Consider the following 16,951-nt stretch of genomic DNA (forward strand, 5'->3'; position numbering starts at 1 on the left):
CCACCCACATGTTTCCTGGCAGAGCAGGGTGCTTCCAGTGGGAAATCCCATTGGACAACGGCAGGAACAGAGAATCCTAGTGCCAGTGTTGGCGTGCCACAGAGAAATACACAGCTGGGGAAACAGAAAATTCATCCTCATGTTGAGTCCAAGTTGTGAAGTGCCGAATCGGACACTGAGGTATTCTTCGTCTAGTTTGCATTGAGCTTCCCTGTAACATTGTAGCAGGCCAAGGATGGACATGTGGGCATGGAAGCAAGTATGAAGTAGGGCATCAGAGGAATCATGAATGTAGGTGGGAAGAGACTGGACATTGGGGGCGGAGAATGGAGTCAAGCTTGTCACCAGAGACTTCAGTGTGAGTGTAACAACTTTTTGCCATGGTGCTGTGCTACTTCTGACGCACTCTCCAACACTTTGCCAGGCAGACCGTTTCCTGCCATTCATCTCCGAGCTGGTCTTCATGGGCAGCACTGTGCTGCTGGGGCCATGGAACCTCATTTGTCACCGTCTCAGTTCAATACTGTGCCTTGTATTGGGGAGTCCCTCCCTGGTGCCATATGCCAGGGGGAGTGTGGACAGCAGTGTGCATCAGGACTCATGTAGTCAGCTCACTAAGGCTGGCAGAGGGCCAACGAGATGGTTGAAGATGAACAATGGAAGGCAGAGGGAAGACCAAGGGAAGCTGAACTCAACAAGCCTGCATGAAAAGCTCACAAACAAGATGGGTCAAAGGGATACCACATTGTTTCCTGGAAGAGGATGCACAAAGGCTCCAGAGGTGGTGGATAGAAGTCCAAGTGGGACATGGGCCCTTTGCAGGTGTTGGACTCGGTTGGGGGGCAGAGTGGATGGGAAAGTGGTTGAATTGAGGAACATACTTCTTGAGGCCATTAACCTTTTCCCTCTGGGTTGCTGACATCCTGCGCAGTCTAATGAAGACAGGTGGGCTGGGAAGAGTGATAGGAGTGTGCTGGTCTGGTATTTGAATATGGTGCCAAGTCTTTCAAACCTGTTTGTTGAGTGCAGGCAGATGGAATCAGCTGCCAGCCCACCAGGTGAGTCGCCTGTGAATAAATAATGAGGTTTCAAGTGCACAATGTGGCATGGATCCCACCATTCTGGCTGACAGGACAGGCACCACTTGAGTCGCCACTGCACTTAGTCTCAAAATGGGTGAATCCTGCCCCTAGGCAAACCAGAGGTACTGGTGCAAGGGCAGGAAGAGAAGTCCTTTCTCGTGACTCTGCGGCTACCATTAGATGGATAAGAATGGAACCATGTGACATCAATCCAACCCAGCTGAATGATAGTGGGAGGCATTGGAGGATCTAGGAGTATTTAATCCCCAGTCCTACATTTTTAACCCAGGTCTCCATTATTACATCAGATTCCCATGTGAATATTTGCCCCGGCAGCTCTCCGATCAACAATTTTCATTGATATAGTGCCTTTAATATAACAAAACATCCCAAGATGTTCACTGAGCCATTATAAAACAAAATAAGACATCACAGGACAGAGATGTATTAGGCCAGATTAGCAAAACATCATCAGATAGGTAGGTTTTAAGTAGCGTCTTAAAGATGGAAAGTGGTATAGGAAGGGCACAGGGCATGGGCAACTAAAGACATGGCCACCAATTGTGAAGCAATTAAAATCAGGATGCTCAAGAAGCTGGAATTGTACTGACAAGTGACAAAGATGGACAGGTATGTTAATTGTCAGATGTGACTCGAAGCCCCCTGCAAGGACCTGCAAAGTATTCACAGTATTTGTTGTCACTTAGGATAGAAAGCCACACACTCCTGCTTGCCAGAGATAGGCAGCATTGTAGGCAGTGTAAATGGAAGCATAATTTAGTAATACATTAGGAATATTAAGTGGACAAAACTGTGAAAATGGATTGCAATGTAGGCAAAGGTGAGGTCATCTACTTTGCACCCAAAAGAATGGAACAGTATACTTTCTAAATGATGAAATGTCAGAAACAGTGCAAGGCCAAAGGGACTTGGGCGCTGGCGGGATCCAGGTATATGGATCATTAAAATGTCATGAACAGGACAAAAAATAAACACAAAAGGTTAACGGAATGCCATTCTTTCTCTTTAGAGTATGAGAATTCATGTGGGGAGGAGTTATGCTTTAGTTACACAAAGCCTTGTAAATGGTCAATAGCAACTATCTTCAACGTGTGCAGCATTCTCCTCCAAGTTTTTCCAACCCCCGTTCATTAGAATTGGGCAACCTGCTTAATACCCAGTTCAATTAAGTTCAAAAACCAATCGTGTACCTTGAACTAACACTGGCAATCTTTTCATCAGAATCCCTGAAAGATTGATGAACTAATATTAGCTGCTGGGTATGCCGGTCGGAAAAATATACTGTTGGAACACTACCAGAGGTAAAGCTCTCTCCCAAAAACATGACTACAAGGTAAAAGTATAAACGTGTCAATTTGATGTGTAAAATTCAACTTAATATTATAATTTAATTCTAATCAGGTTTTACATACTGGCAATGTTGTGGGCTAAAGCCCTACTTTATGCAACAAAGCTTTTGGTCATGATAAAATTATGATTCCAAACATGTATATGGGAGTTGGAATGTTATTACAAGCCAAAAATATTGCTGCAGGTATAAGGACGAATTCTGGGTTTTCTCAACTGAATGATTTCACTTTTGATATTTGAACTTAGGTTAAGTTTTGTTTTCCTCTCAGGTGAAGGGATAATTTGAGAAACACAAATTAAGCTGGTATGTGTAAATATAGTGTGATTTTTAAGAGAACGTTTGGAACCAGGCATTTGAAATTAGCATATCACAACTAAATATTAGATTTGACAAAATGAGTGTGATATTGAGGACAGCCTGTGTTGTTTGTGAAAGGTGCAAACTAAATGATCCTTGCACCTGGTCACAAAAACTGTGTTTCTCTGTTCTGATACCAGTCTGGGAAACAGTACGCTGCCACTAACTGGGAGATTTTTCTGCACAGCAAGGGAGAGAAGGATGGGGAGAAAAGCAGTTAGCCCATTGTGGGCAGCTGTATGTCTACATGGACAGAAGCCCAAAGCAGAGTAGGAAAATTTAGGCCTTCTCGGCCACCAAAGCTGATAATGTGAGAAAACTAAACTAAATGTTAAAAAAAAATCTCTCCAAACCAGGAAACAAAGAATTGCATTTACATGGTAGCTTGTGATCTTGGAATGTCCCCCACTGTTGTGACTGTCGGGAAACTCAATGACCTGGAATCTCTGCTCCACCTCATTGAGGTAGTACCATCACCACAAGGAATGCATAAGTGAAAAGAGCAGGCCCACTTCCACCACTACCTTCTCTGAGCAACGATAGATGGGCAATAAACGTGGCATTGCTGATATTGCCCATCCAGAGAACAAAATAAAATTAACTGCAGGTAAAGGCCGACAATGTCTTTATCATCAATGATTTGTCCGACAAAAAATTCCCAGTGACTAATTTTGAAAAGCACACGTAACATTACATCATTTGCCGATCAAATATTTCAGAGGCTTGGCTACTGAAACTAGGGGTGGGATTTAATCCAGCCTGTCCCATCTCAATGTGATGTTCTCATGATCCTGCTACCCTGTTCTTGCTGGTAGTAGATGCTGCAAATTTGGTAGACAGATTAGACATGCTGCTTTTTCTTGGGTGGTATTGAGCTTCAGCGTCGTTGACTTCCAGTAATCACAGAAACGAAGTGGCTGGGCCAGTTGGGTTTCCGATCAATGGTGCCTCTCCAGGTGGTTTACAGTGGGGAACCTGCTGATGGTTATCGTCGCCACAATTCTTTTCAGTGTAACGTCATCATTCTTTAAGATTCTTAGTTATTTATATTTATAAACACATTCCATTTCTAAAGGTCAAATCACATTAAGAGCTTTAGACATTTGGGAAGAACAACACAAATGCACCTATGTGCAGCATTTTCTTAAGCTATGTTTGGGTGATCCTTTCATAAACCTCAAATCTATACCGAATCCCATTGTCCTCCTGAACATCTGTAGGAACATCAGGGAACCTGTGTAGAAGCACAAGACAACATTCTTGAATGTTTACAAATAAAACTGCAGACTCAACAAGGGCAAAACTAGTCTACAATCTTCTTTCATGTAAACAAGGCAATACACCTCTTCGTGTTTCGGTGAATGTTAACCTGGACTGAACCAAATTCAGAAGACAACTTATCCTAAGGTATCTTCCTAGGTTCTTCTTTGAACTCGGGGAACCAGTCTTGTTTGAATATAGCGGCCCCATTTTTGGCTTTGCAGGTCTGATGCTCAAGCTGTGGGATGTCAGTGGAGGGCAGCGCGAACATTTTCACTGCCAGGAGCCCAGTGTCAGCACAAAATCAGGTAAATGTGAAGCTCACCTTCTACTGAGTCTGCGTGACATTTTTCCACTTGTGACCAATAACTGTCCTGTGAACTTTCAAGAATGAAACCGCTGATTCAGCAAGGATCAGTGCTAAATTAGCCAGTCCTTTGTTTTGCGGTCATGCACACACTCAGAACTGCACGGAGGCCACTCAAAGTTATTTCATTCTGGGACGTTACAGGCAGGAGGGAGTTCCTGTCGTCAGTCTGGTTGAATTCAAACCCAGAATGGAGGCGTAAAATACAACTGGCTATCAATCAGTTCTGAAATAAAGCATGTAACTGTTGGAATTCTTAGTATTCTGGCCCGATTGGTTTTGTTGAAGCACTTGTGCAGTGACATTGAAATAAGCTGTAATATTACAGTAACAGAAATGCTTAGACATCAGTACTGTTCCTACTACTGTATACCATTGACCCAAAATAAACTTTTAAACAATTGATTTCTGCTCACATGATTTTTTTCCCCCCTTTCCATGCCTTCCTATCTTATCTATTTTTTAAAAATTCTTCTAATTAATGGGCAATTTAGCACGGCCAATCCACCTACCCTGCACATCTTTTTGGGTTGTGGGGGTGAGACTCATGCAGGCACTGGGGGAGAATGCACAAACATCACACGGACAGTGACCCAGGGCTGGGATCAAACCCAGATCCTTGGCGGCATGATGCAGCAGTACTAACCACTGCGCCACTCCTTCCTATCTTATCTTTTTTATGGGGACAGTTTTCAGCCCACAATCAGACAGAATGGCGACGTGGAGAAAGAATGTGGACTAATAGGAGAGCTACACACCAGTTTTCAGTCAGAGCCTGACATTCTGAACAAATATGCGAAAATTCCACCCAATCTTTCAGTATCCCTGTCAAGCCCCGTCAGAATGCTGTATATTTCAATGCGACCACCTCTGTTTTTTCCAAACTCCAGAGAATACAAGGCCAATATACTCAGCCTCTTATCAGAGGACAAACCTTCTCATCTCTCACTATTGGAGCCCCCAGCACCCGGCTCTTCCCCATCAACCCTTGTATCTGATCTGAAGACGCTAGACAATAAACAGAGAGCATGCTTTACGCATGTACACAACAGGGAACGGGATTGTAGCACTGTCCTAGATGCTGAATTCGCAGATGCCACTCGAGTTAGCAGGCACAGAATTAGGATCAGATGACATGAACTGAAGAAAGATCTGCTTAGCCCCAAGGTAACTGCTCCAACTACTTTAAATTGAATCTCAAAACATTCATTGCACATTTATAGCTGCAATCAGGAAATGGTCAGGTTGAATCTAAAATTGGTCATTTACTAGAACAGGATTTTCAAACTGAGGGTCGCAACCTGCGGGTGGGTCGTGGAGCAGGTTTCGTGAGGGTCGCGGCAATCCCACAAATTGATTACTTACACCATTTCAGTTAGAGGACTGTTATAAGCTATTCAGGACCAGAGTTCTGCAACAGAATGACTTACTTAGGAAGGAGTTTATACTTATTCAGATTGATCTCCGGTATGAAGGTATCGCTCTCAAAGTCCTGAAGGATACGAGTCATAAAAAGACGATGTGACATTGGACTTTCCATGGCCTCCTAGGGAAATGAATTTAAAAAAAAAAAAAAAAAAGAGCTTTTAACCACTAGTTTTAATTATTAACCATGATTTATCTCTCAATCATCACCAAAACCGATTATCAGGTCATTATCGCATTACAGTTCGTGGAAACATGCTGCGCACCATCTGTCGCTGTTGTGGGAAACACAGAAGTCAACACTTTAAACATACTTCATTGGCCGTAGAACATTTTGTGACAAGATGCTAAAAAGCACCACGGAAATTCCAGACTCTCCTAATGATATCTTTGAATAAAAATTGTAAAAATGCGCACAACCAATTAAAATGGGGCTGATCATTGTTTCTGGGCATCATTACTTTAGGTGCAACAGTTTATACACTGCTCTTGTTGTATACGGCAAATGCAATAACATACAACAGAATTTTTAAAAAAAGAAAACAAGTAGAATTTTTACCCAGAGTAGACAATTTACATCTTATTCTCCTGATTCTGTTGTTTAAAACAGCTGGGTGGTCCTATACCAACCTTTCCAAAAGACAACTATCCTCGAGTTTAGAGTCAGTTTAAACTTGGAGCTGGAAATGGGGCATTTTTCTTCTGCTTTTTGGGCTCAGTAGACCTATCAGATGTATCTAGTTCAGTAAAGTATGGATTGAAAAAGGTTAATTCTGACAGAATTCACCCTTAATCAATCATGTCTCGTACCAGTGAGACACTGCCGTCGCCCACACTTCTCATCCTTGCAGGCTCAGAGGAAAGGTGTCAACTTAATTGAAAATTCTTAAGTGGTTTCATTCTGTATTTTGAATTCGCGAGCTACACTCCAAACTCATGAAATTTTCATCCATCATTTGAACTGGAATCTAGGTTTTAGAAAGTGAAAGAAGTGTTTTGATCTGAGGAATCCAGCACCTCCTCCCCCTCCCCCAGTGCACAATCAGAAACAAAATATATTACACTGAGATTTATGTAACAAATCTTATTGACACTTTTGAATATGGAGCCACATCTAATTAAATGATACCATTTCAGGTAAGTGACAAAAAGTTCTCAGAATGAACAACAACACGCATGCAAACTAATGAGAGCCGAGGCTATAGAAGCCGAGATAATGAGATTAATATTTATTCATTATGCTTTGATTCTAAAACACAGCCAAACTCAGTGAATGCCGGAGATAATGAATTACATGCAGATGGGAGAGGTGTTAGGAAGCACTTCTCCATTCAAAGGGTGGTAGAGGTTTGGAACTCTCTCCCACAAACAGGGGGGCTGAATAGCCTGCTCCTGTTCCCATGTTATTCCCTATGTAAAAAAGATGAAATGTGACATGAAGACCCCATGTGGGATTTTCAGGCCTTGCCCACCACCGGGATTGTCTGGTCCCACTGGGCTTCCCGAATGTCCCACGGCGGATCCTGCCAGGACCGGGCTGGAAAATCCTGGCCCCTGTCTAACATCCTCAACTAGCACAATGTTCCAGACAACATACCTATTCCAATTAACATTATCAAAAACAGTCTATTTTACCATCTGTCGTGTGGAATCTTGCTGTGCATAAGTTACCCGCTGCATTTGCTTACATAACAATAAATTAACTTTTAGAGTAACTCATCAGCTGTTAAACCCTTGGGCCCTGAGAAACTGTTTTTATTTCTTTCCTCCACTTTGGAGCTAGCAAACAAACATTTATTTGCAGAGGTTATCAAAATAGGATACGGTGCACAGAACGAGAAATGCATCAAAAACATGGAGGAGTATGGTTCTTTTAGCTATCCCGGCCAGTAAGGCTTTTAAAAATTTGTTCACATAAATTTACAACACAGAATGAGGGCAATTTGCCCACCATGTCTGCAAGCTGTCAAGTAGCCATCCAGCCTAATCCTAGTTTCCAGCTTTTGGTCCGTTACTTTATAGGTCACGGTATATAATTTTCAGATATTCTTTTGAGATTGTTTATTTTCTGAATTGTTTATTTTCATTTCCCTTCATGCTTAAATACATCTCAAATACCCTGCTTTGGGTGGGAGGGTGAGCTGTAAGGAGGATGCAGAGATCCTTCAGTGTGATTTGAACAAGCTGAGTGAATGGGCAAGTGAATGGCAGATGCAGGATAATTTGGATTAATGCAAAGTTATCCACTTTGGTAGCAAAGACGAGAAGGAAGCCTATTATATGAATGGCCATAAATTTGGAGAGGGGAATGTGCAACGAGGCCTGGGTGTCCTCGTAAACCAGTCACTGAAGGCAAGCATGCAGGTGCAGCAGGTGGTAAAGAAGGCAAATGGTATGCTGGCCTACATTGCGAGAGGATTAGAGTACAGGAGCAGGGATGTCTTGCTGCAATTATAGAGGGCGTTGGTGAGGCCACACCTGGAATATTGTGTGCAGTTTTGGTCTCCTCATCTGAGGAAGGATGTTCTTGCAAAAGAAGGAGTGCAGTAAAGGTTTAGCAGACTGATTCCTGGGATGGCAGGACTGACGTACGAGGAGAGATTGAGTCGGTTCGAATTGTATTCTCTGGAGTTCAGAAGAATGGAGGGGGGATCTTATAGAAACCTATAAAATTCTAACAGGACTAGACAGTGAAGATGCAAGAAGAAATGAAATGAATGTTCCCAACCTGGGAGTTCAAAACCAGGGGTCACAGCTGGAGGATATGGGGTAGACCATTTAGGATAGAGATGAGGAGAAAGTTCATCAATCAGAGAGTGGTGAGCCTGTGGAATTCGTTACTAGAAAGCAGTTTAGGCCAAAATATTGTATGTTTTCAAGAAGCAGTTAGGTACAGCAATTGGGGCGAATAGGATCAAATGATTTTTGGGGGGGGGGAAAGAGTGGGATTAGGCTATTGTGTTGGATGATCAGCCATGATCATAATGAATGGCGGTGCACGCTCAAAGGGCCGAATGGCCTCCTTCTACTCCTATTTTCTATGTTCCTAACCACAACATCTAACTGTGACTGACAACTCCTGACCACATCAAAATAAGCGAAGTGTTTTCTGCTGAGAAAAGAGGAAGTGAATGTTTATAAGTAGATGATTATAAACATTGTGATTAGCTTCAAAGCAGGTTATCTGAGATAAATTCAAGCACGAAGAGAAATGAAAATAAACAATCCAGACCCTGTCAATTACAGCTTACTAAAAGCTATCTCTTTGAAAGTGAATAGAAGCCTCGCAGATCAAAAGATCTGGGGGGGGGGGGGTTTAAAGCTTTATGATCTGCTTTTGCTTTCTATGAAGTCTAGGACACTTGTAACAGCTGTTGCTTTCAACACTTCTGAGGCAGCAGGTGTAAGGGACTGATAAGTGAAAAGGCAGCGATTTTTCACCTTTTCTGTCTGTCCTGCTCTTTAGCATCTAGACAGGGGTGACTGATGGGGGTTCTCGGATGGGTGGATCTCTTGACAGCGGGATGTGTGGGGCCGTCTCTGATATGCGGGGGAGGGGGGGGTCGTGTTACCCTCATGCATGTGTACTGTGGGGAGGTGACCCGTGGTTCCCATGGTGAGGGAGGATGCCCCTATTTGTCAGCAAGGGAAGGGGGGCCCACCGCTGGTTGCCCGATACTGGGACTCCAACGGTATCCCATGAGCTCCCCGCAAGGCATAAATATGCATAGAAAGGGAAAGAGAATTGCTCCTAGTGTGTTGCTCCTAATTGCTGTTAGTGCCCATGCAGACCAGGAGCGATTCTATTCCAGCGGGAGAACTTGGTCTCCCGAATGGAAAATACTGACCGATGCGTTCAACTTTCTGGAACAGAGATTGGGCCCACAACCTTTTGAGTTGGTGACAGGAATTCTAGCACTGGGCCACGATAACACAAACTTTAACACATCATACTTTTCGCAGTTTAGATTTTGTTCAGATCAATATCTTACAGCATATGTTTATAAATTATTTTTGACTAAGCAGATTTTCCGCCCGACTACTGTTCCCTACACAGCTTGTGGAGTCATAGAGGCACAGAAAGGGGACATCTGTCCCTTCAAGTCCATGCTAGCCCCTCTATAGGGCAATCAGTTGGTCCCATTCCCTCACTCTTTCTCCTGCAGTTCATTTCCCTTAAGTTCTCATCCAATTTCCTTTTGTGATCATTAATCGTTTCCAATTCCACTACCCTTGTAGGCAGTGGGTTCCAGGGCATTATTACTCAAGGGCATAAAAACATGCTTCATATTTCCCCTCCCCCACCAAGCATCGCTTGTTAAAATACGCAAACCTGTGTCCTTCTACCGAATGAGAACAGCTTTTTCTTGCTTGCTCATTTAAAATGTCCTAAATGACAAACAAAAATTTGAATAGGGCTGCCTCCCTACAATATAAATGACTATTTACATTTCTTTCTTCAACTCAAGATTAAACTCAAACATTGCGATATGTTAAACAAGGAATAAAGCAATTGAAATGTGGGAGCAACAGTGGGCTGTTTATAATAGGAACTGCAGCTGTTGTCCACATTGCAAACTGTACTCTTATAAAAAAAAGTGCGTGCTCCTGGCAGAGTTTCATCTGCTGGGAGTGCATATCAGGAATTCAAACAAAAAGGAAAGCTGGCCTCAGAGGAGCTTCTATCTAGCAATCTACAATGCCCAATGATTTCTACACATGAATTCCTGATTTGTGCCCTGATGGGAAGGCCTCCACAATGGGAGTGTTAATGTTAAAAATCTGCTCATCATCGCTGTTCACAAAACATTAGTCAAGCATTAAAAGCTGCATTTATTTTGTAGAATTTCCCACAGGAATAATAAGAGGCTTCATTATTTGTATTTTGAAGTGCAGCTTTAAAGATGGCACAGCTCCAGGGTCCCAGGTTCGATTCCCCGCTGGGTCACTGTCTCTGTGGAGTCTGCACGTTCTCCCCGTGTCTGTGTGGGTTTCCTCCGGGTGCTCCGGATTCCGCCCACAGTCCAAAGTTGTGCAGGTTACGTGGATTGGTCATGCTAAATTGCCCTTAGTGTCCAAAAAAGGTTAGGTGGGTGTTACTGAGGGTTGCGGGGATAGGGTGGAGGTGTGGGCTTAGGTAGGGTGCTCTTTCCAAGGGCTGGTGCAAACTCGATGGGCCAAAAGGCCTCCTTCTGCGCAGTAAATTCTATGATAATTAATGGGTCTGAATAAGAAGTGACCACTTTCCAATCAGTCAGGTATTATTATGACATTAGAACTGGGAAGAGCAAACCACATACAGATTGGTCAGAATTTTCACTGCAGGCTTCAGGCCCCCAGTGTGGGGAACAATCGCCCTCTGTGATTTTCCCTGAATAAATGGCCAGAGGTCAAGCACACCGTCCAATTAAGGATGCAGGCCAGTCTATCTGAGGGCTGGGGGGGGGGGGGGGGGGGGGGGGGGGGGGGAAGGAGAGAGGGAGAGAGATGAGAGAGACACACAACAGGGGGCCAGACAGGCTGAGAGGACAACTTCCATGCCCAGGCCCACTGAGGGTGTTACATTAAAGTCCCCTTCATTGAAACTATTTTCCCTGCATGTGGACTCTGTAGGTGGAACTCAGAAAGAGAACACTTTCTAAAAAATATTCTTGGCCACTTTGAAACATTGTAGCGGTAATTTCAGTTGACAACTTTCTTTTGATCTTTAGCATGGTTCAAAGAAAACAAAACTGTATGAGGAAAAGCAGCTCCAAACTGTCACAAATAAAAGTAAGAGCGATATGTTCTTTTCAATTGTATTCCACAAGTTTGTCTTTTTTTTTTAAAAAATATTTTATTGAAAATTTCTGGTCAACCATCACAGTACATTGTGCATCCTTTACACAATATTATAACAACACAAATAACAATGACCTATTTTATAAACAGAAAATGAATAAATAATAAATAACAAAAATGAAAGCTAACCCTAATTGGCAACTGCCTTATCACAAGTAACACTCTCCAAAAATATAATTTAACAGTCCAATATATAATTATCTGTAGCAACGACCTATACATATTATACAGTATATATTAACAACCCTGAGAGTCCTTCTGGTTCCTCCCCCCCCCCCCCCCCCCCCTCCCCCCGATCCTGGGCTGCTGCCTTCTTTTTTCCATTCCATCTATCTTTCTGCGAGGTATTCGACGAACGGTTGCCACCGCCTGGTGAACCCTTGAGCCGACCCCCTTAGAACGAACTTAATCCGCTCTAGCTTTATAAACCCCGCCATGTCATTTATCCAGGTCTCCACCCCCGGGGGCTTGGCTTCTTTCCACATTAGCAATATCCTGCGCCGGGCTACTTGGGACGCAAAGGCCAAAACATCGGCCTCTCTCGCCTCCTGCACTCCCGGCTCTTGTGCAACCCCCAAATATAGCCAACCCCCAGCTTGGTTCGACCCGGACCCCTACTACTTTTGAAAGCACCTTTGTCACCCCCATCCAAAACCCCTGTAGCGCCGGGCATGACCAAAACATATGGGTATGATTCGCTGGGCTTCTCAAGCACCTCGCACACCTATCCTCCACCCCAAAAATTTACTGAGCCGTGCTCCAGTCATATGCGCCCTGTGTAATACCTTAAACTGAATCAGGCTTAGCCTGGCACACGAGGACGACGAGTTTACCCTGCTTAGGGCATCTGCCCACAGCCCCTCCTCGATCTCCTCCCCCAGCTCTTCTTCCCATTTCCCGTTTTAGTTCATCTACCATAGTCTCCCCTTCGTCCCTCATTTCCCTATATATATCTGACACCTTACCATCCCCCACCCATGTCTTTGAGATCACTCTGTCCTGCACCTCGTGTCGGGAGCTGCGGGAATTCCCTCACCTGTTGCCTCGCAAAAGCCCTCAGTTGCATGTACCTGAATGTATTCCCTTGGGGCAACCCATATTTCTCGGTCAGCGCTCCCAGACTCGCGAACTTCCCATCCACAAACAGATCTTTCAGTTGCGTTATTCCTGCTGTTTGCCACATTCCATATTCCCCATCCATTCCCCCCGGGGCAAACCTATGGTTGTTTCTTATCGTGGCCCCCCCCCCAAGGCTCCAGTCTTTCCCCTATGCCGTCTCCACTGTCCCCAAATCTTCAGTGTAGCCACCACCACCAGGCTTGTGGTGTAGTTCCTCGGTGAGAACGGCAATGGGGCTGTCACCATAGCCTGTAGGCTAGTCCCCCTACAGGACGCCCTCTCTAATCTCTTCCACGCCGCTCCCTCCTCCTCTCCCATCCACTTACTCACCATTGAAATATTAGCGGCCCAATAATACTCACTTAGGCTCGGTAGTGCCAGCACCCCCCTATCCCTGCTACGCTGCAAGAATCCCTTCCTCACTCTCGGGGTCTTCCCGGCCCACACAAAACCCATGATGCTCTTTTCAATCCTTTTAAAAAAAGCCTTCGTGATCACCACCGGGAGGCACTGAAACACAAAGAGGAATCTCGGGAGGACCACCATCTTAACCGCCTGCACCCTCCCTGCCAGTGACAGGGATACCATATCCCATCTCTTGAAATCCTCCTCCATTTGTTCCACCAACCGCGTTAAATTTAACCTATGCAATGTGCCCCAATTCTTGGCTATCTGGATCCCCAGGTAACGAAAGTCCCTTGTTACCTTCCTCAACGGTAGGTCCTCTATTTCTCGACTCTGCTCCCCTGGATGCACCACAAACAACTCACTTTTCCCCATGTTCAATTTATACCCTGAAAAATCCCCAAACTTCCCAAGTATCCGCATTATTTCTGGCATCCCCTCCGCCGGGTCTGCCACATATAGTAACAAATCGTCCGCATACAAAGATACCCGGTGTACTTCTCCTCCTCGAAGTACTCCCCTCCACTTCTTGGAACCCCTCAACGCTATCGCCAGGGGCTCAATCGCCAGTGCAAACAATAATGGGGACAGAGGGCATCCCTGCCTTGTCCCTCTATGGAGCCGAAAATATGCAGATCCCCGTCCATTCGTGACCACGCTCGCCATCGGGGCCCTATACAACAGCTGCACCCATCTAACATACCCCTCTCCAAAACCAAATCTCCTCAACACCTCCCACAAATAATCCCACTCCACTCTATCAAATGCTTTCTCGGCATCCATCGCCACTACTATCTCCGTTTCCCCCTCTGGTGGGGGCATCATCATTACCCCCAACAGCCTCCGTATATTCGTGTTCAGCTGTCTCCCCTTCACAAACCCAGTTTGGTCCTCGTGGACCACCCCCGGGACACATTCCTCGATTCTCATTGCCATTACCTTGGCCAGGATCTTGGCATCTACATTTAGGAGGGAAATAGGTCTATAGGACCCGCATTGTAGCGGGTCCTTTTCCTTCTTTAAGAGAAGCGTATCGTTGCTTCAGACATAGTCGGGGGCAGTTGTCCCCTTTCCTTTGCCTCATTAAAGGTCCTCGTCAATACCGGGGCGAGCAAGTCCACATATTTTCTATAGAATTCGACTGGGAATCCATCCGGTCCCGGGGCCTTTCCCGCCTGCATGCTCCTAATTCCTTTCACCACTTCTTCTACCTCGATCTGTGCTCCCAGTCCCACCCTTTCCTGCTCTTCCACCTTAGGAAATTCCAGCCGATCCAAAAAGCCCATCATTCTCTCCCTCCCATCCGGGGGTTGAGCTTCATATAATTTTTAATAAAATGTCTTGAACACTCCATTCACTCTCTCCGCTCCCCGCTCCATCTCTCCTTCCTCATCCCTCACTCCCCCTATTTCCCTCGCTGCTCCCCTTTTCCTCAATTGGTGTGCCAGCAACCTGCTCGCCTTCTCCCCATATTTGTACTGTACACCCTGTGCCTTCCTCCATTGTGCCTCTGCAGTGCCCGTAGTCAGCAAGTCAAATTCTACATGTAGCCTTTGCCTTTCCCTGTACAGTCCCTCCTCCGGTGCTTCCGCATATGGTCTGTCCACCCTCAAAAGTTCTTGCAGCAAACGCTCCCGTTCCTTACTCTCCTGCTTCCCTTTATGTGCCCTTATTGATATCAGCTCCCCTCTAACCACCGCCTTCAGCGCCTCCCAGACCACTCCCACCTGGACCTCCCCATTATCATTGAGTTCCAAGTACTTTTCAATGCACCCCCTCACCCTTAGACACATCCCCTCATCTGCCATTAGTCCCATGTCCATTCTCCAGGGTGGGCGCCCTCTTGTTTCCTCCCCTATCTCCAAGTCCACCCAGTGTGGAGCGTGATCCGAAATGGCTATAGCCGTATACTCCATTTCCCTCACCTTCGGGATCAACGCCCTTCCCAGCACAAAAAAGTCTATTCGCGAGTAGACTTTATGGACATAGGAGAAAAACGAGAACTCCTTACTCCTAGGTCTGCTAAATCTCCACGGGTCTACACCTCCCATCTGCTCCATAAAATCTTTAAGTACCTTGGCTGCTGCCGGCCTCCTTCCAGTCCTGGACTTCGACCTATCCAGCCCTGGTTCCAACACCGTATTAAAATCTCCCCCCATTATCAGCTTTCCCATCTCTCGATCCGGAATGCGTCCTAGCATCCGCCTCATAAAATTGGCATCATCCCAGTTCGGGGCATATACGTTTACCAAAACCACCGTCTCCCCCTGTAGTTTGCCACTCACCATCACGTATCTGCCCCAGTTATCCGCCACTATAGTCTTTGCCTCGAACATTACCCGCTTCCCCACTAATATAGCCACCCCCCTGTTTTTCGCATCTAGCCCCGAATGGAACACCTGCCCCACCCATCCTTTGCGTAGCCTAACCTGGTCTATCAGTTTCAGGTGCGTTTCCTGTAACATAACCACATCTGCCTTAAGTTTCTTGAGGTGTGCGAGTACCCGTGCCCTCTTTATCGGCCCGTTCAGCCCTCTCACGTTCCACGTGATCAGCCGGGTTGGGGGGCTTCCTACCCCCCCCCTTGTCGATTAGCCATCCCCTTTTTCCAGCTCCTCACCCGGTTCTCACGCAGCTGTATCTCCCCCAGGCGGTGCCCCCCCGCCCATCCCCTCCCATACCAGCTCCCCCCTCTCCCCAGCAGCAGCAACCCAGTAATCCACCCCCCCCCCCCCCCCCCGCCCCAGCGTAATTACTCCCCCCATGTTGCTCCCAGAAGTCAGCAAACTCTGGCCGACCTCGGCTTCCCCCCGTGACCTCGGCTCGCACTGTGCGATGCCCCCTCCTTCCTGCTTCTCTATTCCCGCCATGATTATCATAGCGCGGGAACCAAGCCCGCGCTTCTCCCTTGGCCCCGCCCCCAATGGCCAACGCCCTATCTCCTCCACCTCCCCTCCTCCCCCCATCACCACCTGTGGAAGAGAGAAAAGTTACCACATCGCAGGATTAGTACATAAAACCCCTCTTTCCCCCCTTTTTAACCCCACTCTTTGCCCCCCACATTCACCCCACCACTTTGTTCAAACGTTCTTTTTAATAACCCGCTCATTCCAGTTTTTCTTCCACAATAAAAGTCCACGTTTCATCCGCCGTCTCAAAGTAGTGGTGCCTCCCTCGATATGTGACCCACAGTCTTGCTGGTTGCAGCATTCCAAATTTTATCTTCTTTTTATGAAGCACCGCCTTGGCCCGATTAAAGCTCGCCCTCCTTCTCGCCACCTCCGCACTCCAGTCTTGATAAACGCGGATCACCGCGTTCTCCCATTTACTGCTCCGAGTTTTCTTTGCCCATCTAAGGACCATTTCTCTATCCTTAAAACGGAGGAATCTCACCACTATGGCTCTGGGAATTTCTCCTGCTCTCGGTCCTCGAGCCATCAGTCGGCATGCTCCCTCCACCTCCAACGGACCCGCCGGGGCCTCCGCTCCCATTAACGAGTGCAGCATCGTGCTCACATATGCCCCGACGTCCGCTCCCTCCACACCTTCAGGAAGACCAAGAATCCTCAGGTTGTTCCGCCTTGCGTTGTTCTCCAGTGCCTCCAACCTTTCCACACATCGTTTCTGATGTGCCTCATGCGTCTCCGTCTTCACCACCAGGCCCTGTATGTCGTCCTCATTCTCGGCTGCCTTTGCCTTCACGACCCGAAGCTCCCGCTCCTG

At 46.1% G+C, this 16,951-nt stretch overlaps 1 protein-coding gene across 2 annotated transcripts in view; it reads right to left on the reverse strand.

Annotated features, from left to right (window-relative positions):
• Positions 1-3,419: 3,419 nt before the first annotated feature.
• dhfr (dihydrofolate reductase) overlaps positions 3,420-16,951 on the reverse strand; it is a 63,573-nt gene continuing 50,041 nt past the window's right edge. For both annotated transcript variants that reach the window (XM_072516185.1, XM_072516184.1), the window contains exons 5-6: positions 5,869-5,984; positions 3,420-4,045 (exon numbers count right to left, since the gene is read on the reverse strand). In XM_072516185.1, coding sequence (XP_072372286.1) covers positions 3,961-4,045; positions 5,869-5,984 — 201 coding nt within the window. In that variant the 3' untranslated portion in view covers positions 3,420-3,960. The remainder of the gene's footprint in view (positions 4,046-5,868; positions 5,985-16,951) is intronic.

Source organism: Scyliorhinus torazame, chromosome 9 (genome assembly GCF_047496885.1).
Source record: "Scyliorhinus torazame isolate Kashiwa2021f chromosome 9, sScyTor2.1, whole genome shotgun sequence".
Lineage (NCBI taxonomy): Eukaryota > Metazoa > Chordata > Chondrichthyes > Carcharhiniformes > Scyliorhinidae > Scyliorhinus > Scyliorhinus torazame.